Source organism: Brachycentrus maculatus, unplaced genomic scaffold, assembly GCF_059751285.1.
Source record: "Brachycentrus maculatus isolate JH-2025_06_01 unplaced genomic scaffold, ASM5975128v1 h1tg000195l, whole genome shotgun sequence".
Lineage (NCBI taxonomy): Eukaryota > Metazoa > Arthropoda > Insecta > Trichoptera > Brachycentridae > Brachycentrus > Brachycentrus maculatus.
Genome location: NW_028280946.1, coordinates 193,134 through 213,528, shown reverse-complemented (window position 1 = coordinate 213,528; position 20,395 = coordinate 193,134). Strand labels below are relative to the sequence as shown.

Here is a 20,395-nt window from a genome sequence, read left to right as displayed (position 1 = left end):
CTTTTCAGGTTTTGAACAAATAAGGTGATTATATTTTTTTTTCAAATAATTCATTTGAAAATAAACGCTTCCGAAAAAATAGATAGAGGACGATTGAATTGACGTTTTTTTCATTCGTATTTTTTTAAAGTTATCTAACGTCCAAGTGACTCTGAAATCTAGTTACGGCTTATGTAATACCGCTTATCATGGCCCTACTTAGGCTTCAACCAATGATTATATTGGCTTCAACTATAGGTTTTATAGCGTATACCTACTTGCGAATGGATTTACTCTTTATGTAAGTTACTTTATTTATTACAAGTAATTCATGAGTGAAATATTCTAGGCTAAAACACTGACGTCTCATTCGTAAAAATTAATACCTATCTAAATATATACTTTTTTTTAACTATACGATTTTTACGATGTTTAGAGGTGATTTGCCGAAAAGAGCCGATAGGTACCTTATTATCTAGGATGCATTGACTGAGACATTCGTTTCGGAACGCACCTGGCTAAGAATTTGATTGTATTTATCTATGGTGAAACCGAGTCATTTTGAAATTTTTGAAGCTTTCTCGGAAATAATCCTTATCTCCGGATTTGTTTATCGCTGCCGAATGAATAGTCACAGAAACAAGAAATTTCGGCTGGTTTAATGAAATTATCATTTTTGTTGTTAAATTTTATAAATAATGTCATCTAAAGCCAAAATTGCTAAAAAGACACCGGCGCCCAAGAAGAAAGGAGCAAAGGGTTATAAACTTCCAGATCCTATTCCTAACGGCGAAATCCTTCAGGACATTAGCAAAAAGAAGTGGCGTATCGGACCTTCAATAGGAACCGGAGGGTTCGGAGAAATATATTCGGCATGTGAACATGATTCTACTCCCAAGAAAACTTCGCAATATCCTTATGTCATTAAAATTGTAAGTACATCTATCGAGTCTTGTTTATAAACAATGATCAAATCTAAATATAAGAGATCTTATAATTGAACCGCGCGTTTCGATTGAAATTGTTTATCTAAATTCCCACGTCAAAATATTTTTCTAATTTAAAAATTTCTACCTTCGATTCCTATTAAATAACAAAAAAAATCTTCTCATTTAAGAAGTAATTTGAAAACTTTTAGTGTGCAGTGTGAATGCTAATTATTTTATCATCAACTTAATATCAAATTCAGTACGCTGTGAGGGACTTTTTTTAGCACATGTCACTAATTTTCGTAATACATAATTTTTGTTTGAAATCATAACAGTAATACCCTTTTCAGGAACCCCATGGAAATGGTCCGCTGTTTGTGGAAATGCATTTTTATATGAGGAATGCAAAGAAGGATGATGGTGAGAAATATATTTTTATCAATGTTGAATTATTTTGTCCATGAGCTTTGAGTCTTGGTGCGATATCTTGTAGGTCTTGACACACTTGTAGTTTTCAAAACCCATCCACATTGCAAAAAATAATAATAACAGTGTTTATAAAGTTCAAATGGCTAGCCAACTACAATCTTTATGTAAATGGTCACTTTGTTTGTCAGTATACAGTCTTTACACTATCTTTGAATTATGAATGCATACTACATTACATGCCATTACCTCACAAGCAATAATAAAAAAACAGCTCCCTTCTTAAAACAGTCATCCCACAAATCTGGCCACTATGCTCATGCACATTTATTCAATAAAAACTTTGCTTATATCAATATTTTTTTTTAAAAATATTTTTTTTTTACACAAATTTATTCCTGTATGGTTTTTCACCAAATAAGTGCTTGAAATAAAATAATTTCTTATGTATAGAGTATTCTATTGGCTAGAAGTAGTTTTACATCGGTCCCGCAACAGCAAAGGCATTCTCACCAAATGTAGTGCGGTGGTTGCAACTTGGTAAGATCATTTTCCCCATACCAGTTGTAGCCTATCGAAGAGTGAGACGTCTATCAACCAATTCGTCTGGAATACATAGCTCTTTTAGATACTTTTAAGCCATACTATGTATTGATACATAATATGTATTGATACATAATATGTATTTATACATAAGTAGACAGAGTTTATACTTAACCCTTTCGGGAAAGCCTAACCAGTGCAATTGGTGAAGTAGTGGGGTGATGTGACTGAATTTAGAAATTCCAAAAATCTATCTCGCTGCTACGTTTAACACTGATTGCAGTTGAGTCATTTTATTGTTTGGTAGACCCGGGTATATACCGTTACAATAATCAACTCTAGATATTATAAACACATTTATTAATTGACGGCCAGCATCAATTGGCAGATTCATGGGAATGCTTTTAATTTGTATATTATTTTGAGAAATAAAAAGACTTTGTTTTTTGATCCAATCTCATTTTTAATAACAACCAACTAGTTTCGACAACAACCTGTTGCCCTCTTCAGGGTTAATTTGCCTTAGCTGATAAAAACATGTACTTGTTGTTTTGGTGATTTGAGTCTCAAGGGAGAGATCAGAATCTAAGAACACCCCCAGCTCAGCTCTTTGAATTGAGTGGTGTCGTGTTATCAACAACAACCTCTCCTTCAATAAGTCAATTCTGTTAATTTTCCAAAACTTATGGTACATACACACCAATGTTTTCGTTCAGTCCAGGAGTACATGAAGGCCCACAAGCTGCCGTTGCTGGGCATGCCGCTGTACATCGGGTCCGGGTCCCACGAGTGCGGGGGAGAGAAGTACCGTTTCGTGGTGATGGAGCGCTACGACAAGGACCTCTGGTGCCGCTTCCTCGAGAGTGGGCGCCTGTTCCCCACGCACACGGTCTTTAGGATCGCGATACAGATGGTGAGCCCCTCACATAATGAAAGCCGGGGTAGTGAAAAAAAATTACCGGTGTAAATTGCGAGAAGCGCTTGTATTGGAATGTAGAATTAGATATCTTGGGTATACTGGCAAAAAACTTTAACTCTAAAATCCCCGTTTCAATAATCCCTGTTATTTAAAACTTTTATCCTGAGTAAAATACCCGCTATTAAACTTAAAGTTGAATTTACTTTTAAAACCACATAAATATGACATTTCAAACTACTTAGTGTATTTTGCCAGTTTATTGGAAGGGATGACCAGTTTATAGATCGTTGAAAACTTTATAATTTGCATCATTAAGTCAAAATTGCATATTTTCGAGTTAATGTTTTTTGCCAGTACACCCACGATATATCAGTATAGAAAGTGTTAAAATGTAAAAATGAGGAACACAGAAATAAGATATTTTGTATATTAAAAGCATTGTAAACTTAGCGATATGATAATATAACACTCTCCTTTTCATACATCATTTTTTTAACCGGTTAGCTGCCAAGAGCGTCTTAAGACGCATAATTTTCTGTGAACGCAGCGCCGCTCATACAAAAATGACATCTTAAGACGCGCCATTTTAAATGGGCTTTTAGTAAAGAAAATCAATTATTTAAAATGTACAAATATATTGAACGCATAGTGACATCTATTGAGAATATCTTTGCATACTTAGAATTGAAACAGAATTTGTTTTTACCATTTTATACGTAAATTAAAGAGAGCTTTGTCGTCGGAACAACTAATGGCGCTCAGGGTTGTCCAATAATCCCCGAGTTGCCGTCACTGCCGAATCTGATGACAGTGATTTTAGTGTCGATTCTGATGATTTTTAATTTTTTTGAATCAAAGTGTGTGTGTGTGTATACTTTTAATATTAAACTAACATAAACAATTACTTTGACATAAAATTTCGTTTTCATATTTTCTATGACAAGTTTTGTGACAACCCTGCATTATGAACAATTAATTTTATGATTATGGATAAATGACTGAACGAATGGCGCGCTCTTCATTTATTTGTCAAGTTTTATAAATAAACGTTAATACACTTTTAATAACAATATGTTTAAAAGGTTTTATTTTTGTCGTAAAATTCGCGGCGTGCTGGGTACCGCCATACATGTACCTGCCGGCAGTTAACCGGTTAAAAGGAATAACACGCAAAGCTTCTATTTTTGAAGCTTGTCTTGAGGTAGGATAGGAAAGGGTAGGTATATGTGAAAAATACATTACAAACACCCAGACTAATTGAAAATTAATATTTCTTGATTGCAATCGGCGAAATCGAACCTGAAATGCCACTTTCGTAGTCAAGTGTCTACCTGACTACGCCAATATGCCTTTATGTAATACTTCTGTCTCTATCGTCCTTATCGTTTGTATTGGTAGGACTAGGATAAAGACAATTCTTAACACATTTAATACATTTATTACATTTCATTTGTTTGTCTTATATGTGTTATATAAAAATCATACTGACAAGAAAAACTCAATCAAATTTTATGTTTTTATTAGTTTTGAATTTTACATCAACATATTCATATTATTTTGAAAATTCGTAAATATTTTTTATGTTATCTTAACTGTACATAAGTAAGTTAGTTCTCCATTGTTCCAGTTGGATGTTCTGCAGTACATACACGGGAGGACTTACGTGCACGCAGATATAAAGGGTGGGAACATTCTGTTTGGACTAAAGAAGGGGACAGAGAATCAGGCTTATCTCGTGGACTTCGGCTTGGCATCGCACTACACCATAAAGGAATACAAGTTTGATCCCAAAAAGGCTCACAATGGCACCATCGAATACACCAGCATTGATGCGCATAAAGGAGGTAAGGATATTTATGCATTGAAAAATCTGTTTCGTATTAGCTATTAATATTCCATCAAACACACAGGCAAATTAGGAGCATTCGTAGGAATCTAACAGTTAATGCTGTCCGTCGATTGATAAACGCATTTATAGGATCTAGTATTATAGTATCACTGATGTATGTAAGAGAAACACAGAACTGGCAAAGGAAGGATGAAAGCAGAGTGAACACTGTTGAAATGCGCTCCCTCAGATGAACATGTGGAAAATCATTGAATGACAGAATTAATAACGAAGATATAAGAATGGAATATATGGCTGAACAAGGGATACTTGAAAAGATTACGAGGAGTTCTTTAAGGTAGTATAGACATGTGGAGCGAATGGATAGCGAGAGAATGACTAAGAAAATATATGTGGCGAACTAGAGAGGGAGAACAGAACGAGGAAGTCGGAACAATCGGAACCTAAAATCTGATGGTGTCAAAAGTCTGTATAGGTATGACTAGATGTATGGATGTGAAGGGGGCGAGGAGTGTATGTCAGGAAAGAAGAGTGTGGCATTCTATTCTTTCTGGCCTACCCCTGCGGAGAAACGGCATGATGGTAGTAATAGTAGTATCTAGGGTAGATTATTGCAACGGTATATGTATTATGGTTTTACAAACAACAAAATCTCGACTGCAATCAGTATCATTTTGCAATGAGACTTATTTTTTGGATTTCTAAATTTAGTTGCATTGCTCCACAACTTCACAAACTGCACTGGTTACGCTTTCTTAAAAGGGTAGAGGGTAAACTCTGTCTGGATATGTATAAATGATTGCTTAATACAGCTGTAGAGTGTCTGAAAATGCTGTACATTCCATATTAAATAGCACCTTAATATCTCATTCTTCAATCAGCTACAGCATATAGCACAGGTATAGTGATCTTAGCAGGTCATAACTAGCACACTTAATGGCGAGCTTCCCTTTGCTGTTTTTGTACTGACCAGTGAGTCGGTAACCAAATTGAGAGGATCAACGGCTGAGTGTATATTAGTTCGCAAGCTGATCATTACGATGATAAAAGTTTGTATTATAACGGGGTACATTCTTCAGTGCCGACGAGACGGGGCGACCTGGAGATCCTGGGGTACAACCTGGTGCAGTGGTTGGCGGGACGCTTGCCCTGGGAGGGGGACCTGTCCAGCCCCCCGCAGGTGCAGCAGCAGAAGGAAAAGTGCATGAAGGACATTCCCGCCTTCATGAAGAAGACATTCCTCAAATCTGCACCGCCCCGTAAGTAACCATACTCATATCAATGTTTTTTTAATTTACACATACACACATGTGTGTTTACATGGTTCGCGTTTCTGTGTTTGTGATACTTTTCCATGCATATATATTTACCCTTACATACCCTTACCACTACAGGACAGGACTATTAGGAGATTTACATTCATGCACCTTATTTAAAAAAAATAATATATTTGAAAATGATTTAAAAAATTATTTTTAATCAAACAGTCCTCCAATGAATTTGTTAAATATCTTATGATTCAGGTGTTGTTATTATTATTTTTACTTCACTTGAATAATTTTTAACGTGTGATTGAATTATTGTGGTTTCAGATGGACTAGTTACCTATTTACAATATGTTAGCAATTTGGAATACGACGAAGTTCCAGACTACGATAAATGCCGGAATTTGTTCGAAGCAGGCTTGAAAACTTTAGGCTATTCTCGTAACTGTAATCTAGAATTTACACCTACACGACCCAAGTCACCTAAAAGAAAGAGCCACATATCCGAAGTTGATAGTGAAGATAATTCCGATGCGGAAAATGAAGTTGCTCCTAAAAGAAGTAAAGTCACAAAAAGAAAAGGGAAACGGACGTCAGGCACTCCACCCAAAGACACAAAAAAAGTTCCAATTAAGAGATCGTTAAAAGTAGAGATTGGGGTCAAATCGACTCCGGATAAAAAAATGACTACTACGATAGCCACGCAAACATCGCTAGAGAAACCAAAACCGCCTCGTGTAAAAACTGAGCCTAATGACTCAATCGACCAAGTTATAACGAGGCCTAAAAGAAATGGAGCTGCAAAGAATTATTTAGATTCCAGTCAGTCGAGTGTGGATGTCATCGACAACTCCTTTGCTGAAACTCCTCCTCAGAAGAAAGTCCTCAAAAGGAAGCACACCAAGCGACTCGAGGTGGAGTACGCTTCCGACGAGGAGGTCACCATTCACACGACCATCAAGAAGAAGGGGACTCCGGTCAAACCGGTGATCAGAAGCTGGAAGAATAGTCCGACTGTCCTTAATGGTAAAGTGACTTCCAAAAATTAAGCGCCAGACTGGCATTCAGTATTGAACAAGCTTTAATATGCATTTTAGACTTGTCCTGCTAAATAATGTACCCTTTTTATTACCCTAATTCTTCGTTTTCATGAAATCTATTAATTTCATTGTTTGAAACAATATTTTTATACATTTGTATGTACTTGTAATAAATCACAATATGTTGTTTTTGTTGACTTTTGTAACCTGTAATGTTGTCTGTACATATTGAGTGTAAATATTTATTTAATTTTTTATGTACTGAGCAACATGATTTTCCATAAGGATCTATAAAAAAAAAAATTCTTTTCCATAATCCTGTTTTATTTTTTCTTTAATTCTAAGAAACAACTTTAGGCAATTGGTTTTAAACAATTACTAAACTATTATATATATATTAATTCTACTTACAAAATGTTTGTTGAGCGGATGCGACCATAAATATAAATATGTAATAAACTGACTAAAATTAAAACTACATTTGTATTTGGCTAAGTTTGAAGATCTATAAGAAAACAATTTTTGACTGACCAGCAGTTTATTAGTTGAATAAAACATGCAACAATAATACATCAGACTGTCTTTACAGCTTTAAAATCTAAACATCAAAGCAAAAAAACATCAATTATGAAAAATTATCAAGTATTTTCATTTTGTTTGTATAACACAATTGTTTATTATTATTATTATTATTACTTTTTAATTAAATTAATTTGAACTCTTATTATGGCAATTGATTGTTTAACACATAGACGGCCAATTGCGAGATATTTTGTAGGTTCTTTACTTGCCCAGGACGTCTATCATGAGTTATCTCGTCCCTTCAGTACCTGCCATATTTGTACAACTACAGTGTAAATATGAAAACTCGGGAAAGAGAATAAAAATACTGGTTTAGCTTGAATGATGAAGAGAAAATACAATTATACAATTTTATTATTGAATTATTATGTACCATGTACAGTAAGTCCTCTACTTACGTGATTAATGTGTTCCAAAGGTTTCCGTGTTAGTGGAAGAAAAAAAATTATCTTTTTGATACGTGGTACGTAATATTATGCGCTAGTTTCAAAAGATATAGTACAAATGTAAAAATAAAATTGATCTACATATTTAATAAAACATTTTTATTTTTAGTTTCTGTGAAACTGGCATCGTGGATCGATTCCCGCCAATTGTAAAATAAATTCATGAAAGATTTTTTCAATTGATCTGGATGTTTGTGATGTGTTTTTCATATTAACCTTCATATCTATCATAAGTATCCTATCATAAGTATCCTACTTGCAGATAAGCCTATAAAGGCTTTGTGGGTTCACTATTTAATAAAAAATAAAAAGTAGATATAACATTTTTTTAAATCATTTAAATACGAATTCAGTAAGTCAAAATCATGTAAGAAGAGAACTTATTGTATTGTTATTAACGTCTTAAATTATCTAACATGATGAAATGAAATTGGCTTTTTAGACCAGAATGAAAAAATCAGTGGCAGTCAAAGTGTTAAATTAACCTGTCTGAGAACATGACTGTACTTCGTTATCTAAGATACGAGAACTCACTGCCATCAGGTTATATCCAATATCTCACAATGAGAGTTCAACAGTGCATAAATTAAGACTACACAATATGTACATATTTTGTAGGAGTATGAACTTAATGCTCTAATGTGTCATCAATTTGCATGATCTCTATGTACTTGTTGCATAACGTACTCTTGTGGTCAGGTTTTTCGTCGTTTAATTCCTTGAGGCGCTCATGGCGTTTGGCCAAAAAGTAAAATACTACGCTGGCCATCAACATCAACCAAACGAAAAAGAAGAACTGATGGGCCTAAAAATAAAATTACAGAGTTTTAATAGCATATTTGAAAGTGATACAAATTTGGACACTCAAAGTATTTCGAGTGTCCCAAAATTTTTGTTCACAAATTCTGGATTTGCTCCACTTAGGGAGTTATTTATATCAAGATTTTTTTTATTGATATCTCAACATAGATGAAAAAGAATATGGAAGTCCAAGCATTACATTATAACATTTACTATTCTATGATTAACAACCACACAAATTAAATTATTTAATTAAAAAATCTACTATAAGTTACTTTGTCGTCGACATCTATGGTTGAAATTAGTAAGTTTTTATGAGCAGAAGCCTTCATGAAATGTATGTAAGAGTATAGACTTTCCAAATTTTTGTTCACCATTTAAGTCACAAACCACTTCAATATTTTTCTTCATCTATGATGAGGTATCAATAAAAAAATCTTGACATTTTAAAGTTTTTCTACCACTGTCTGTTGTAATTAAAGTGCGAAATTGCCTGACTGATGTGCTAATAGTTTAGGTAAGTAATAGTTGTGCAGAAAGAACATACCTGTCTGTAGCCAGTACCTAGTCGTGTCACAACTATGATGAGGATATTACCAACTGCTTCCACTAATAACCAATATGCCTGTAATACGGCTTTCATACTATCCGGGGCCTCTTTGAAGGCAAATTCTAGTCCCGTGATGGCAAATAAAACCTGAAAATAAATACATGTATTGAAATGGATTATTCAAATAAAATTAAAATTTAACATTTAATTAATACAGTCATCTCTCTGCATTTATGAGGTTACATTCCTAAAAACAACCTCAAATAATGAAACTACTAATATAAATATTTCAATTATATATCAACATATCCCAACACGATATATGATAGATGTTCGAATGATGAAATAAGGAAGGAATGCAAAGCTGAGAAAGCATTATCGATAAAATTAATAATATTTATCGTAATTAAATGGTACTAACTTCTCCTGCAGAAATTATGATCATCTGAGGTAGCACCCAAGCTACGGATATTGAATTAGGCTCGGTTACTGTCAACAGTTTGGCGTTCTGAAAAATAAGATTTATTCCTATAAACAGTATAGTTGCTTGCGAATACAGTGATTTGCATTTAATATTTATCATTTTAACTTACAAATCCATCAATGTCATTAATAATAATGGTGTATACTCCTCCAATTCTAAAATCTATATTCAAGGGTACTATTTTAGAGTTCACATACAACTCATATTCTCCGGCAAATACTTCAACGAGTTCTGTATGTGTTGAGTTGGTCCACAGTTCTACGTTTCCTCTGTATGTATTCTTCAACCATATTTCGAGATTTATTTTGTTTTGAATATTTGCCAAAATTCTGAAAATGAAGTCACCACTGTCTTTTATATTATTTGATAAGTTTTGTTAGTTTAGGTCTAATTAATTTTCATTTTCGCAATCCATCTTATAAAGGATGATTTGCGCCATTCAAATTTATGCATTAAAAAATGCAAAGAAGGGGAAGAGGCCTATATCCAGTAGTGGAGGACAGAGGGCTCATGAAGAAGAAGAAGAATTTAAAAATCAAAGGTACAATTTTAAATCTGAATTCACCGAATCAAACATAACCTTAAAACCGTTCCTTACCTTACAAAAGGTAACCCGGATCTTGATTTATCAACATGGTCATTATATCTTCGAACTATTGAATTTCCCAAAGTATTTGCATCTTGATAGAAGTACGATATAGCTTCATTTTCCTCAATTTGAATTTTTTCCAAAGATGTAGTGTTATATTTTGGACAAATTATTGTGCGGTTATAAAAGATTTCCATTTTTTTTTCAACTTTGATAAATTTATTTACATGCATATCGAGTGGATTTATTGTAAAGTTGTCTTTTATAAATCTGTTCTCAAAATACATTTTGCAATTTTGTCCATTGAATATTCTCAGTTGACCCAAGTCACTTGTTGGTAAAACAGGGTAAGTTTTCTGTAAAAAGTAATATTTGATAAAAAAAATAATGTTCTTACATTCATTGCCTAGGATTATATTTAAAAAAAATATATTATCAGGACGGATAGTAAAAGAAAATCCGGTTTTATTAATTTTTCCTGTTAATCTAAAATTATTTCAAATATTTAATTTTATAAGTACCTACCTAAATTTATATTTAAAAAAATGGGGCAAAATTAATACGCATTATAAAAGTGACCAGAGAGAATATGTTTGCAAATCCCTGAAAGAGCAATTATTACGTAGATCCTCTATTATATGACCGGTTTACATTAACCCAATACAAGTCATACAGGTTGTAGGTTGATTTGATAAGACAAACAAAAGAACACAAAACAAACTACAATAGATCTTTCTCTTTTTTAAGTAATATTTATCTATGCATTTAGGTTTAAAAATATATTTCAATTTTTTTTAATAAACTTTGGCAAATCTATCCTTGAGATTTTATTTATTTAATTTTACTTACTTCAAGCCGCAATTCTAGTAAGCCAGTGCAAAAAAAGGCTATAGCTGCGAGTCCACAACCCAAAAGCAATCGCTCGAGGGGCTTTGTTAACAGTCCAAACTTCCCCAGAACAGGATAAATTATCTGAAAATTTTCAATCAAAACATGTTTTTCATTTCCATATTATATTATTATTCACCATATACCTTATTTCAAGGGAGTCGTATTTCACAAAAATAGGGTATTTTCACTCAGGAGGAATATCAGTTTTAACATATATGTATACATTTTTTCTTTATAATTATAAAAATAATTATATAAAGTGAGAGAACTGCTCTAAAAAGTAATCATGAAATAGCCTTTATTGTATAATTTATACCAGTCTCAACTAGATACATTATGCCAAAGATTTATTTTCTAAAATGCCAATGTTTTTTTAAAGCCAACATCTATACCATACTTTCCAAAATTTATACATACTTAGATACATATGTAGATAGTAAAATTGTCACCTTTTTAAATATAGGAATGAGAAGGAGAACTGAAATAGGACAAAGAACTTGAATTTGATCTGGTTTAACAGTAAATAACCAGAACTTGCCATCCATTTTTGCTGCCTGTAGAGTCCAACGTGACCCCTGCAATTACACATTAATATTTGATTTTTCAATTAACCTGTCTGGGTGTGAGTTTCTCCGGACAAAACTGTATCTGAGGAGTGAATTTGTTTTTGTGTTTTTTTTTTAACTTTTAAATTTTTATATTATAGTCGATGCTATAAGCAACATGTTTTCTTGAATAAACAAAGATATTTACCCCAGTAAACATGATTTATATCAAAATTATCGAAATACCGATAAATCATGTTTTTAACATGTTTTGATATAAATCGTGTCATAAATCATATTTTGTATCGGCCGTACATGTACGTCCAAACTCCTTTGAAAAAAGTTTGGTATGGCCGTACATGTACGGCCATACTCCCGGACAGGTTAAGCGCGTCATGGTCCTATATATTTTTTATTTGACAATGATTTTTTTTTGTTCACTGTATACGAGTAAAAGAACTATCCATTGGTAGAAGACTGAGTTGATTTCTGTTTGGATATTTTTTGTCAAATATTATAAGTGATTAGTTATTAACTATTTACCAGTTGATCCAGTAAAGCCCAAAAAACAGGTAAAGGAGTAAATAGAACAAATACTCGAAATGTCCTATTGAGATTGTTAATGAATTCCTGGTCGTAACTGCCTCTAGCATAATCCAGCCAGTGATCGTATTTCTTCTTTTCCTGTTTTGATTCCCGGCGAGCTCTCAATGCTTCCTAAAAAGGTATACCCAGCAAATTAACAAATGGCGATATTTCAGGGTTTCTTTTTATTATTATTTTAGGATACTAAGTCCTAACCAAATAATAAATATTATTATTATTATATTTTCCTTTTTAATAATCTCAAAGGTAGCTTGTGCACTACACGGAATTTTACCGTCCAAAAGTCTGGTTTTGAAAAATAAAAGCGACTACAACAGTTTAGCGTGATTGAATTTACGCGCACCGTGATCACGCACCGATCAAGCAAACAGATCCGACAAGATCAGAAAGACAACAGCACAAGCCAATCATCTGTTTTATATGCTAACTGAAGTGCTGGATGGTAAAATTCTGTGTAGTGCACAAATACCCAAATACTTACATAAATACACTTGCCAGCTTCGGTCATGATATTTCCTGTAGGCTTTTTTATTATGTACATCTTTTTGCCACATGCAAACATAACTATAATGTAAGAAAAATATATTTGAAAATAATATATCAATGGAGATTTTATAGTACAAATTATTTCTTTTGAAAGAGTGAACATACAATTTTTTCGCTCAAATAAGACAAATGACCTTCTTGCTTTCTACTATTAATTGTATTATATTTCAGATTCAATTCAGAGTGAAAATGTAAGAACAGATTTTCTGTAACCCATTCTATTTTAATAATATTTATTTATTACATTTGAAATTATATTACCATTATCCATTAATACATCATGTTTTAAATATTATATATATGACATCATACATATACAAATATTTTTCCCTAAATTCTATTAAATGAGATAAATGTATATGTCAGTACAAAGAGCACTGTATCATATTGACGCAGTAATTTTTTTTAAATTAGTCCTGCACTTCGGGTATCAATGATATTTAATAAATATTAGAGTGAAAAATTACTGATATTTATTTTAACCCCTCTGGGAATCGAAACTTGGGCCTCCACCATGGTAGCCAAATATGAACACTAACTACTTGCCTAGGTAATCATGGAAATGTATCATGCTGTATATATTTTTTTGCATTCTGCATTTTCTTATAATGGGAAGGGGAATACAATTTTTTAATGTATCTTTTACCTATTAAGCTACTCTGGTGTAAGATGTTAACTTGGGTATTTAAAACTTCATGTTAAATTTAAAATTAACAGATATTACAGCAATGTCTAAACAATATCTTTCTATCTCTAATAAAAATATATACATGGCTACACAATGTAATTTGTTATAATGGTAATCAAATTAATTGTGTGACTTACTTATTGACATTATAATAAAGATGCCTGGAGCTCCGAATGCCAGTGAAAAGCAATCCTTGTGCCCGAAGCATTGTACTTCTGATCTAAGTAAAGGTGACACTGTTTTGGCGATCAAACTTCCCAAGCACAGAATGAAGTATAAGATAGAGAAGAAGGTTGTTAGTTGCTTTTCTTGTTGAGGCAGTACAAACTGATCTCCTCCAAATGAAGAAACACATGGCTTGATTCCACCCGTTCCAAGAGCGACCATCATCAAGCCTATAATGGTGAACTCCCTGGAACAGTAAAAAAGTAGGTTATCAGATTTGTTTACAATTTGAGCATTGTATTTGTTTTTTTAAATTCCAAGTAAGCGCTTGTTGAGGAGTTAATGACAGCAGCTCATTTGTTGACCAATTTACATTATTGGTAGAACGAAATGTGGCTGCTACCAAGAACTGCCCATAATTGTTACAAATAAAGCATTTATAAATACCTTCCTGGAATGCCCAAGGTAGGAATGGCAGTAACGGTGAGAAGAATATTTCCAGCAGCGTAAACCACCATCAGATAAAGTATCGTTCTGAAACATCGGTGTCAGACACAATGTATGATTTATTTTTATAAATATATCAAAACAAATTAAGAAAAATTAAATTAATCTGTTGTGTAAGAAGCATTCTCTTTATCTAGATCACCTTCATAATAACCTGAACTTTCCAAAGAAGCTGTCAGCCAATATGGCACCAAATATGGAAAAGAAATACGCCATGGTTGTGAAAATGTGGTAAACTTCAGTGGCTTCATCGTCGGTATAAAATAATTTCTGTTTGAGGTAGAGGGCCAGGAATGCTAAAATGGAAAAAAATATACATATTAGTCATAAACTTCACAGAGGCTCTACAGAATGGCACTCTTTGTGTTATGTTGTGCACCCGTATTTTATGGTGTATAAATAAAACTGCATAACTTTATATTTCCGGATTGTACTTCACCATACATATCACCATTTGGCTACCATGCCAGAGGTCCTGGCTTTGATTCCATATAAGAAAATATTCCATATACATAATGAACTTTTATATTATTATTTGTTTAACCAGTTCCCAGTCTAGCTTTAACATGTCTTAGGCAAGGAGATTTTATTGCACTGATGATTTCAAATGCTATTTGGGCTAACTGTACTCCGGTTTGTTGGTAGCAATTTGCCTGAGCCTTATATATTGTTGTATTTGTTCTTATCAACTACATCGGTATTTAGGCAGTCGTGTTTCGACTTATTGCTGATGGTTTCTTGTAGCGACATATTTTCTCACCAAAATTCAAACTTTAAGTGGTTAATATCACCTTGGAGTGGTATTAACCACTTAAAAAAGGTGATATTAGGTAACCAGTCCTGTACTACAGGTGCCTTCATGCGATTAGCAATCAAGTTAACGCTGCCTCAATGTGATGCAGTGCACTATGCACCATTAGGTGCGAATATGGATTAGAAAATGAAATACTATGTAGAAAATGAAAACATTGGACTTAACTCCTGAGGACAGTATAGCAAACCAGGTATTGCCAGGCTGTAATCCCTGTAAATATGTCCAGACTTCCACATTTCCTTCGTATACAAATTTTTAGTATAAACGTTTTTATACAATTTTTTAAATTCTGTAACTTTTTATAAAATATGCTTCATCTCTGATGAGGCATCTACTATATCTCATAGTTTATTTACCCAAATTATTAATTGCAAAATCAATCATCCAAAAAGAAAATATTATTACTTCCTTTTGTTGACACAAAACAACTTTGAAAATTGCATCATTTTACCGAAAGCTTTTTAGAGCAATAAAGATTCCACTAAATTATATCCAAGCTTTATATGTATAACAGTCATTATTCATATTCTTTCAGTTCTGTATCTATAATCAGATATTGACTATCTATCATGCCCTGTACTAGTTCCTAGTAATAATAAATGTATTGAATAAAAGTGGTCAATGTATTTTACTCACCCCGCATTCCTGAATAAGAAAATCTTTCACAAAATTCATTGAGAATAATCAAAAACACAGCACGTGGAAATTTCTCGAGATCCTAAAATTAAGATTATTTACACTTATAGATTATGCTAATCTCACTTTAATATTTAGGGTACATCAATTTCATCAACTTTCACCTTCTTTTCTACTGGCTCATACACCATACCCTTCTCAGTCCGTGTATCGACCACCATTCTACTACCTGAGCACTAAGCAGATTAAAACTAAATTTGTAACCATACATTTATATTTATTTATAACATTTCTTATGAAGAACTATAGCAAACAATGACAATGATAAAAAAAAACACCATCAAGATAATATGCATTAACCTCCTCACACATGAACCGCTTCTAGCTGGAAATTGTAAGTAAATCAAAAGTGAAAACACATATTTACTGTTTAATGTCAAATCGTTGTATCTTTGTGTATGATGTCATTATATGTGTATAAAATATATAAAATTAAATAATGTTCAAAGAAGTGGCTTCTTCATCAGAGCTTACTTTGCGTTATAGTGTAAAAACAATAGTTTTTAACTATCAAGCGGAATGAACTGATTATCAAAAATATAATGTTCGTAATGTATGTCAAGCTCCGTAAAACTTCTTATTTTGGTCACATAATGAAAGGTGAAAATTATGCCATCCTACAACTGGTCATAAAAGGGAAGATTGAGGGTCGCAGAGGGGTTGGGAGAAGGCAGCTTTCCAGTTTTCGGAACATTCGAGTATGGACCGGGATGAGAGATGTGGAGGAGCTATTTCGTACTACCCAGGACAGATAAAGTTTCTCCCAAGTGATCGTCAACGTCGGGTGGACCCAGCAGGACACATGAAGAAGAAGAAGAATGCATGTTAGAACTCGACATATGTTTTTTTTCAAGTAGTAAATTCCACTTGGTTATAGTATTTTCACTCTCTCCATTTATTAATTAAGCCAACGCGCTAACTATTACTATACGAAGGTAGGCAAAATAAAAAATATTTAAATTAATTATGTCATCGGATTCATCTCTGCCTCGCTACGTTTTTGAAATAAGTTTACAGAACAAATATTGACTTTAAAGGTTCTTGACACTAGAGCTGATGAAATAGAAATGTTTTCAGAGCATGTAGCAACAAAGGCTGTAGAGGAATAACATGCGTGATCATGTACTGTAAGTATTTTATCAAAGTCCAAAGCATTTTATATTTTGATATTATAAGGTGTAAATCAAAACAGCGCAACATATTTAAATATAGCACATTCGTAAAATATAATTTAAGAACCTGCATACATTATAATTATTCTCATAGAGGAGACATGGAAGAATAAAAAAAAGTGAATAGGTATATTACCATTTTATTATTTATTTATACATTTCCGAATTATAGAACAGTAAAAGGTGTACTGAAATCAGAGATTGTAAAAAATATCAGCAAAAACTAGACAAGCAGTGCATGATGGTATCCCGGTATCAACCGTAATGTATGCAAGCAAAGTATGAAGCCGACTGAATGCAGTTGAAATACAATCTCTCAGGAATATGCGTGGCAAAAATTTGTATATTGATGTGGCATAGATGTCAGAACAATGAAATACAGAAAGAACGTAAGGGCAAAAAATGCATTATTAATAAGGTAAAGAAAGGGTATGAAGATAGTTTGGACACACAAAGTAAATGAGTGAGTGTCGGAGATTTATTGTCAGAAGTGGCTGAAAGTAGAAGGAGAAGAAGACATGGTATTATCAAGTACTCATCCTTAAAACCTTACTGGTCATAAATCGTGCATGAATGAATATGTAGTTGTATGTATGTACAAGAGTCAAAGTCTGCGAAGGGAGAGGAGTTTTGCGAACCTTCCTTTCCTCCTATCCCTATGAGTAAACAGCATGATGGTTAGCCAGCTTCCTTAGAAGTTTTACTAGTACATATTAACCTTCAGTAGTTCATTTGAGTTTTATTCTTACATAGCTTACCAGTCGTCACTTGAAATAAAAAGAATGTCAATATTTTAAAATGGAATGCCAGACTTATTACTCCAAAGTTATCCAAAGAAAACCTTGCCATGAAATATTTATTTCATTGTCTTATTGTCACCCAGACTCCTTTCAATTTACAAACAAGTAAAATAATTTTCCACTTGTAGCCTGAATGACATAAATACACGACCGCCAAATGATCTCAAATCAGTTACGTTCAAGTTTGCTTTTCACTTTAATATTTGCTTCATCAACAAACAAAACGGTCGTTATGATACAGGACCAGATTTACATCACAATATATATTTTCTCTTTATATATTTGAAAAACCAAAAACGTAAAGGTTTTTATTGGATAATTGAAATGCTCGTAGTCCTAATCGCCCCGGGGATGGTCGATACAATTATCAATATTTACGACCATCAAAATTCTTATCATTCGCTTTCAATGAGAAGTCCCAAATAACAAACGCTCCAATTGTCTCTTTAAATTACCAATTGGTCACATGCTTTAGCACAAATGATGTAAAAATCTTCAATTTTGATAATTTTAAAATATATATTCTTCTAACCCCCTTACCCGCACCAAATTATGCATAGGGCATTGCATCGTATTGACGCAGTTTTATCTTGATGGTTACTTACATGAAGGCAAGGTGATCACTACTGCGCTTCTGGGACCAGTTCAGGGTAATATTGAATTAATAATAGAGTGTAAAATCTCCAATACTCCAATTTTCACCCCCCCTCCCTGGAAATCAAAGCCAAGACATCCAGCACGGTAGCTAAACATGCTAACCATTACACCACGGAGGCGGACAAACTATGTATATTGACAGAAAATTTACTCCGCAACTTCATATTATGTCACAATGTTTCCAAGAATAAAAAAATTGGACCATTTTTTAATTTTACTTCAATCATTTATGGAAGTAAAGCTTTTTGACAAATGGTAGAGCACATTGGAATTTATATTTGACTGAATGTGTAAGGAAGTGTCAACATTAAAATGGTAATGCGTGAGTATACCATTGGTAATGAGTGATAAGTTAATGTTATCTTCACTACATAGTTAAGGCGTTAACTTACATATGGGATTTCAACCTTAAGCTGGTGTACCTGAAGGACTTCTTGCTTGCATATTATTTAATTTTTCCAAAATTTTATTAACAATAAAATAAATATTTTTAACAATTAACAAAATAATGTACCAATATTTTCGGATGTAAGAAAAAAATCATTTACTAAATATTGGAAAAAATATGTTATTGATATTTTAGTCAGATTTGTGTAGAGTAGAGGTTAGTTTCTAAAAGATTAAGTAATTAAATATGAAGTAACGAGTAAATGATATCTTGTAAAATGCATGAAAGTGATCAAACAAAATGATTTGCTGGCCTAATTATTTTATTAAGATAATTATTAAATTCTACTTTCCTTGCCTTGATCTAAAATATTTAGTCCTAGCTAAATATAGCTAACAAAGGGGTATTACTCTAAACAAATGGCGATGATTTAATATACCACAACAAACTCTAGATGAAACTAAAAATACACCATTAAATAATGTTATCTTAATTGTGCTTCCCAAAGTAGTATATAAATGTCAGTTAACTAATCTCTATTCAAGCAATATAATTATTTTGATAAAAATATTTACGTGGAATCTTTTCCAACATAACATGTGACGAAATGGAGTGAATTGTGGGCAACAGTTATCAATAGTTCATAAAAATCTACCATTCGTCTATTTTTGCTATTCAAAAAAATTACAACCTTTCACAATCCATATACTTCTATACTTGTTCTATAGACTTCTTTAATATTAATATTCTGTTTTCTTTAATATTCAGTTGCAGTTCTGTCCCAAATTCCTGCTGATCATTTATTTAAAAATTTATTCAAATTGTCAATTTCCATTTATTGCTTTCGTTATTTTGTTAGAGGTGGCACTTGGTTTTTGTCGAGTAAAGCAGTGAGTCCCAGACATTGTGCATTTTATTGAATATGGCTCCTGCCATTCCGAGCTGTATGTTCAGTTCCTTCTGGACACTACCATCCTTCACCACGAATGTTCCAAGGTATCTGAAGGTGTCAACTCGAACGAGCGTTCGTCCCTCACAAGTAAGATGTTGACCTCGGTCCAGACAGGCTGAGTTGCACATGAAATTGGTGTTTTTGGCATTCACTCTTAAACCTAACCGAGCGGAGTTTATTTGGAGGGAGCCAATTATATCTTGCAGGGCTCCGATTGATATTTCTATTAGAACTGCATCGTCCCCATATTCTAAATCACATAGTTTCTGAGCAGGACTCACTGCAATTCCTCGATCCGGTGGGATTGACATTCATGGGATGAAGCCGAACATGATGATGAAGAGAAACGGGGCTAGTACACAGCCTTGCTTCACCCCAGTAGAGACCTCAAATGGTTCACTGCACACATCATCTATTCTAACGCAGCATTCGCTGTTAGTGTGAAGCGCTGATAATGGCTACAATTTCGACAGGAACTCCTTATGCTTCTACGATATTCCAAAGAGAAGACCTGTACGGACTGTCGAAAGCTTTCTCGTAATCTACAAAACAGCAGGCAAGGGCGC

The 20,395-nt window shown here is 33.2% G+C and overlaps 2 protein-coding genes across 3 annotated transcripts; one reads left to right on the top strand and one right to left on the bottom strand.

Annotated features, from left to right (window-relative positions):
• The first annotated feature begins 532 nt into the window (after positions 1-532).
• ball (nucleosomal histone kinase 1) lies at positions 533-7,266 on the top strand. The gene is made up of 6 exons (XM_088262969.1): positions 533-911; positions 1,259-1,328; positions 2,594-2,790; positions 4,424-4,640; positions 5,725-5,904; positions 6,238-7,266. The coding sequence occupies exons 1-6, from the start codon at positions 678-680 to the stop codon at positions 6,957-6,959; spliced, it is 1,620 nt and encodes a 539-aa protein (XP_088119095.1). The 5' UTR covers positions 533-677; the 3' UTR covers positions 6,960-7,266.
• Positions 7,267-7,469: 203 nt separating this feature from the next.
• Positions 7,470-16,056, bottom strand: LOC148307665 (peptide transporter family 1-like). 2 transcript variants are annotated; one of them, XM_088262967.1, is made up of 14 exons: positions 15,965-16,056; positions 15,801-15,882; positions 14,505-14,646; positions 14,291-14,377; positions 13,816-14,090; positions 12,926-13,008; positions 12,382-12,555; positions 11,743-11,868; positions 11,252-11,374; positions 10,412-10,758; positions 9,923-10,142; positions 9,751-9,837; positions 9,327-9,476; positions 7,470-8,783 (listed from the first exon to the last, which is right to left on the bottom strand). In XM_088262967.1, the coding sequence occupies exons 1-14, from the start codon at positions 16,019-16,021 to the stop codon at positions 8,607-8,609; spliced, it is 2,130 nt and encodes a 709-aa protein (XP_088119093.1). In that variant the 5' UTR covers positions 16,022-16,056; the 3' UTR covers positions 7,470-8,606. The 2 variants fall into 2 exon arrangements, with proteins under 2 accessions (XP_088119093.1, XP_088119094.1); XM_088262968.1 differs by lacking the exon at positions 11,743-11,868 and having other exon boundaries at positions 15,965-16,028.
• Between the last annotated feature and the right edge of the window lie 4,339 nt (positions 16,057-20,395).

Bases quoted from the DNA above. Each gene is read 5' to 3' on its own strand.
- ball (XM_088262969.1), top strand. From the start codon at position 678: ATGTCATCTAAAGCCAAAATTGCTAAAAAGACACCGGCGCCCAAGAAG. The intron at 2,791-4,423 runs GTGAGCCCCTCA...CCATTGTTCCAG, and splicing joins TTAGGATCGCGATACAGATG to TTGGATGTTCTGCAGTACAT. The intron at 4,641-5,724 runs GTAAGGATATTT...TACATTCTTCAG, and splicing joins CATTGATGCGCATAAAGGAG to TGCCGACGAGACGGGGCGAC.
- LOC148307665 (XM_088262967.1), bottom strand. From the start codon at position 16,021: ATGGTGGTCGATACACGGACTGAGAAGGGTATGGTGTATGAGCCAGTA. The intron at 14,091-14,290 runs GTATTTATAAAT...TTACTGTTCCAG, and splicing joins ACCTTGGGCATTCCAGGAAG to GGAGTTCACCATTATAGGCT. The intron at 12,556-12,925 runs GTAAGTATTTGG...ATACCTTTTTAG, and splicing joins AAGCTGGCAAGTGTATTTAT to GAAGCATTGAGAGCTCGCCG.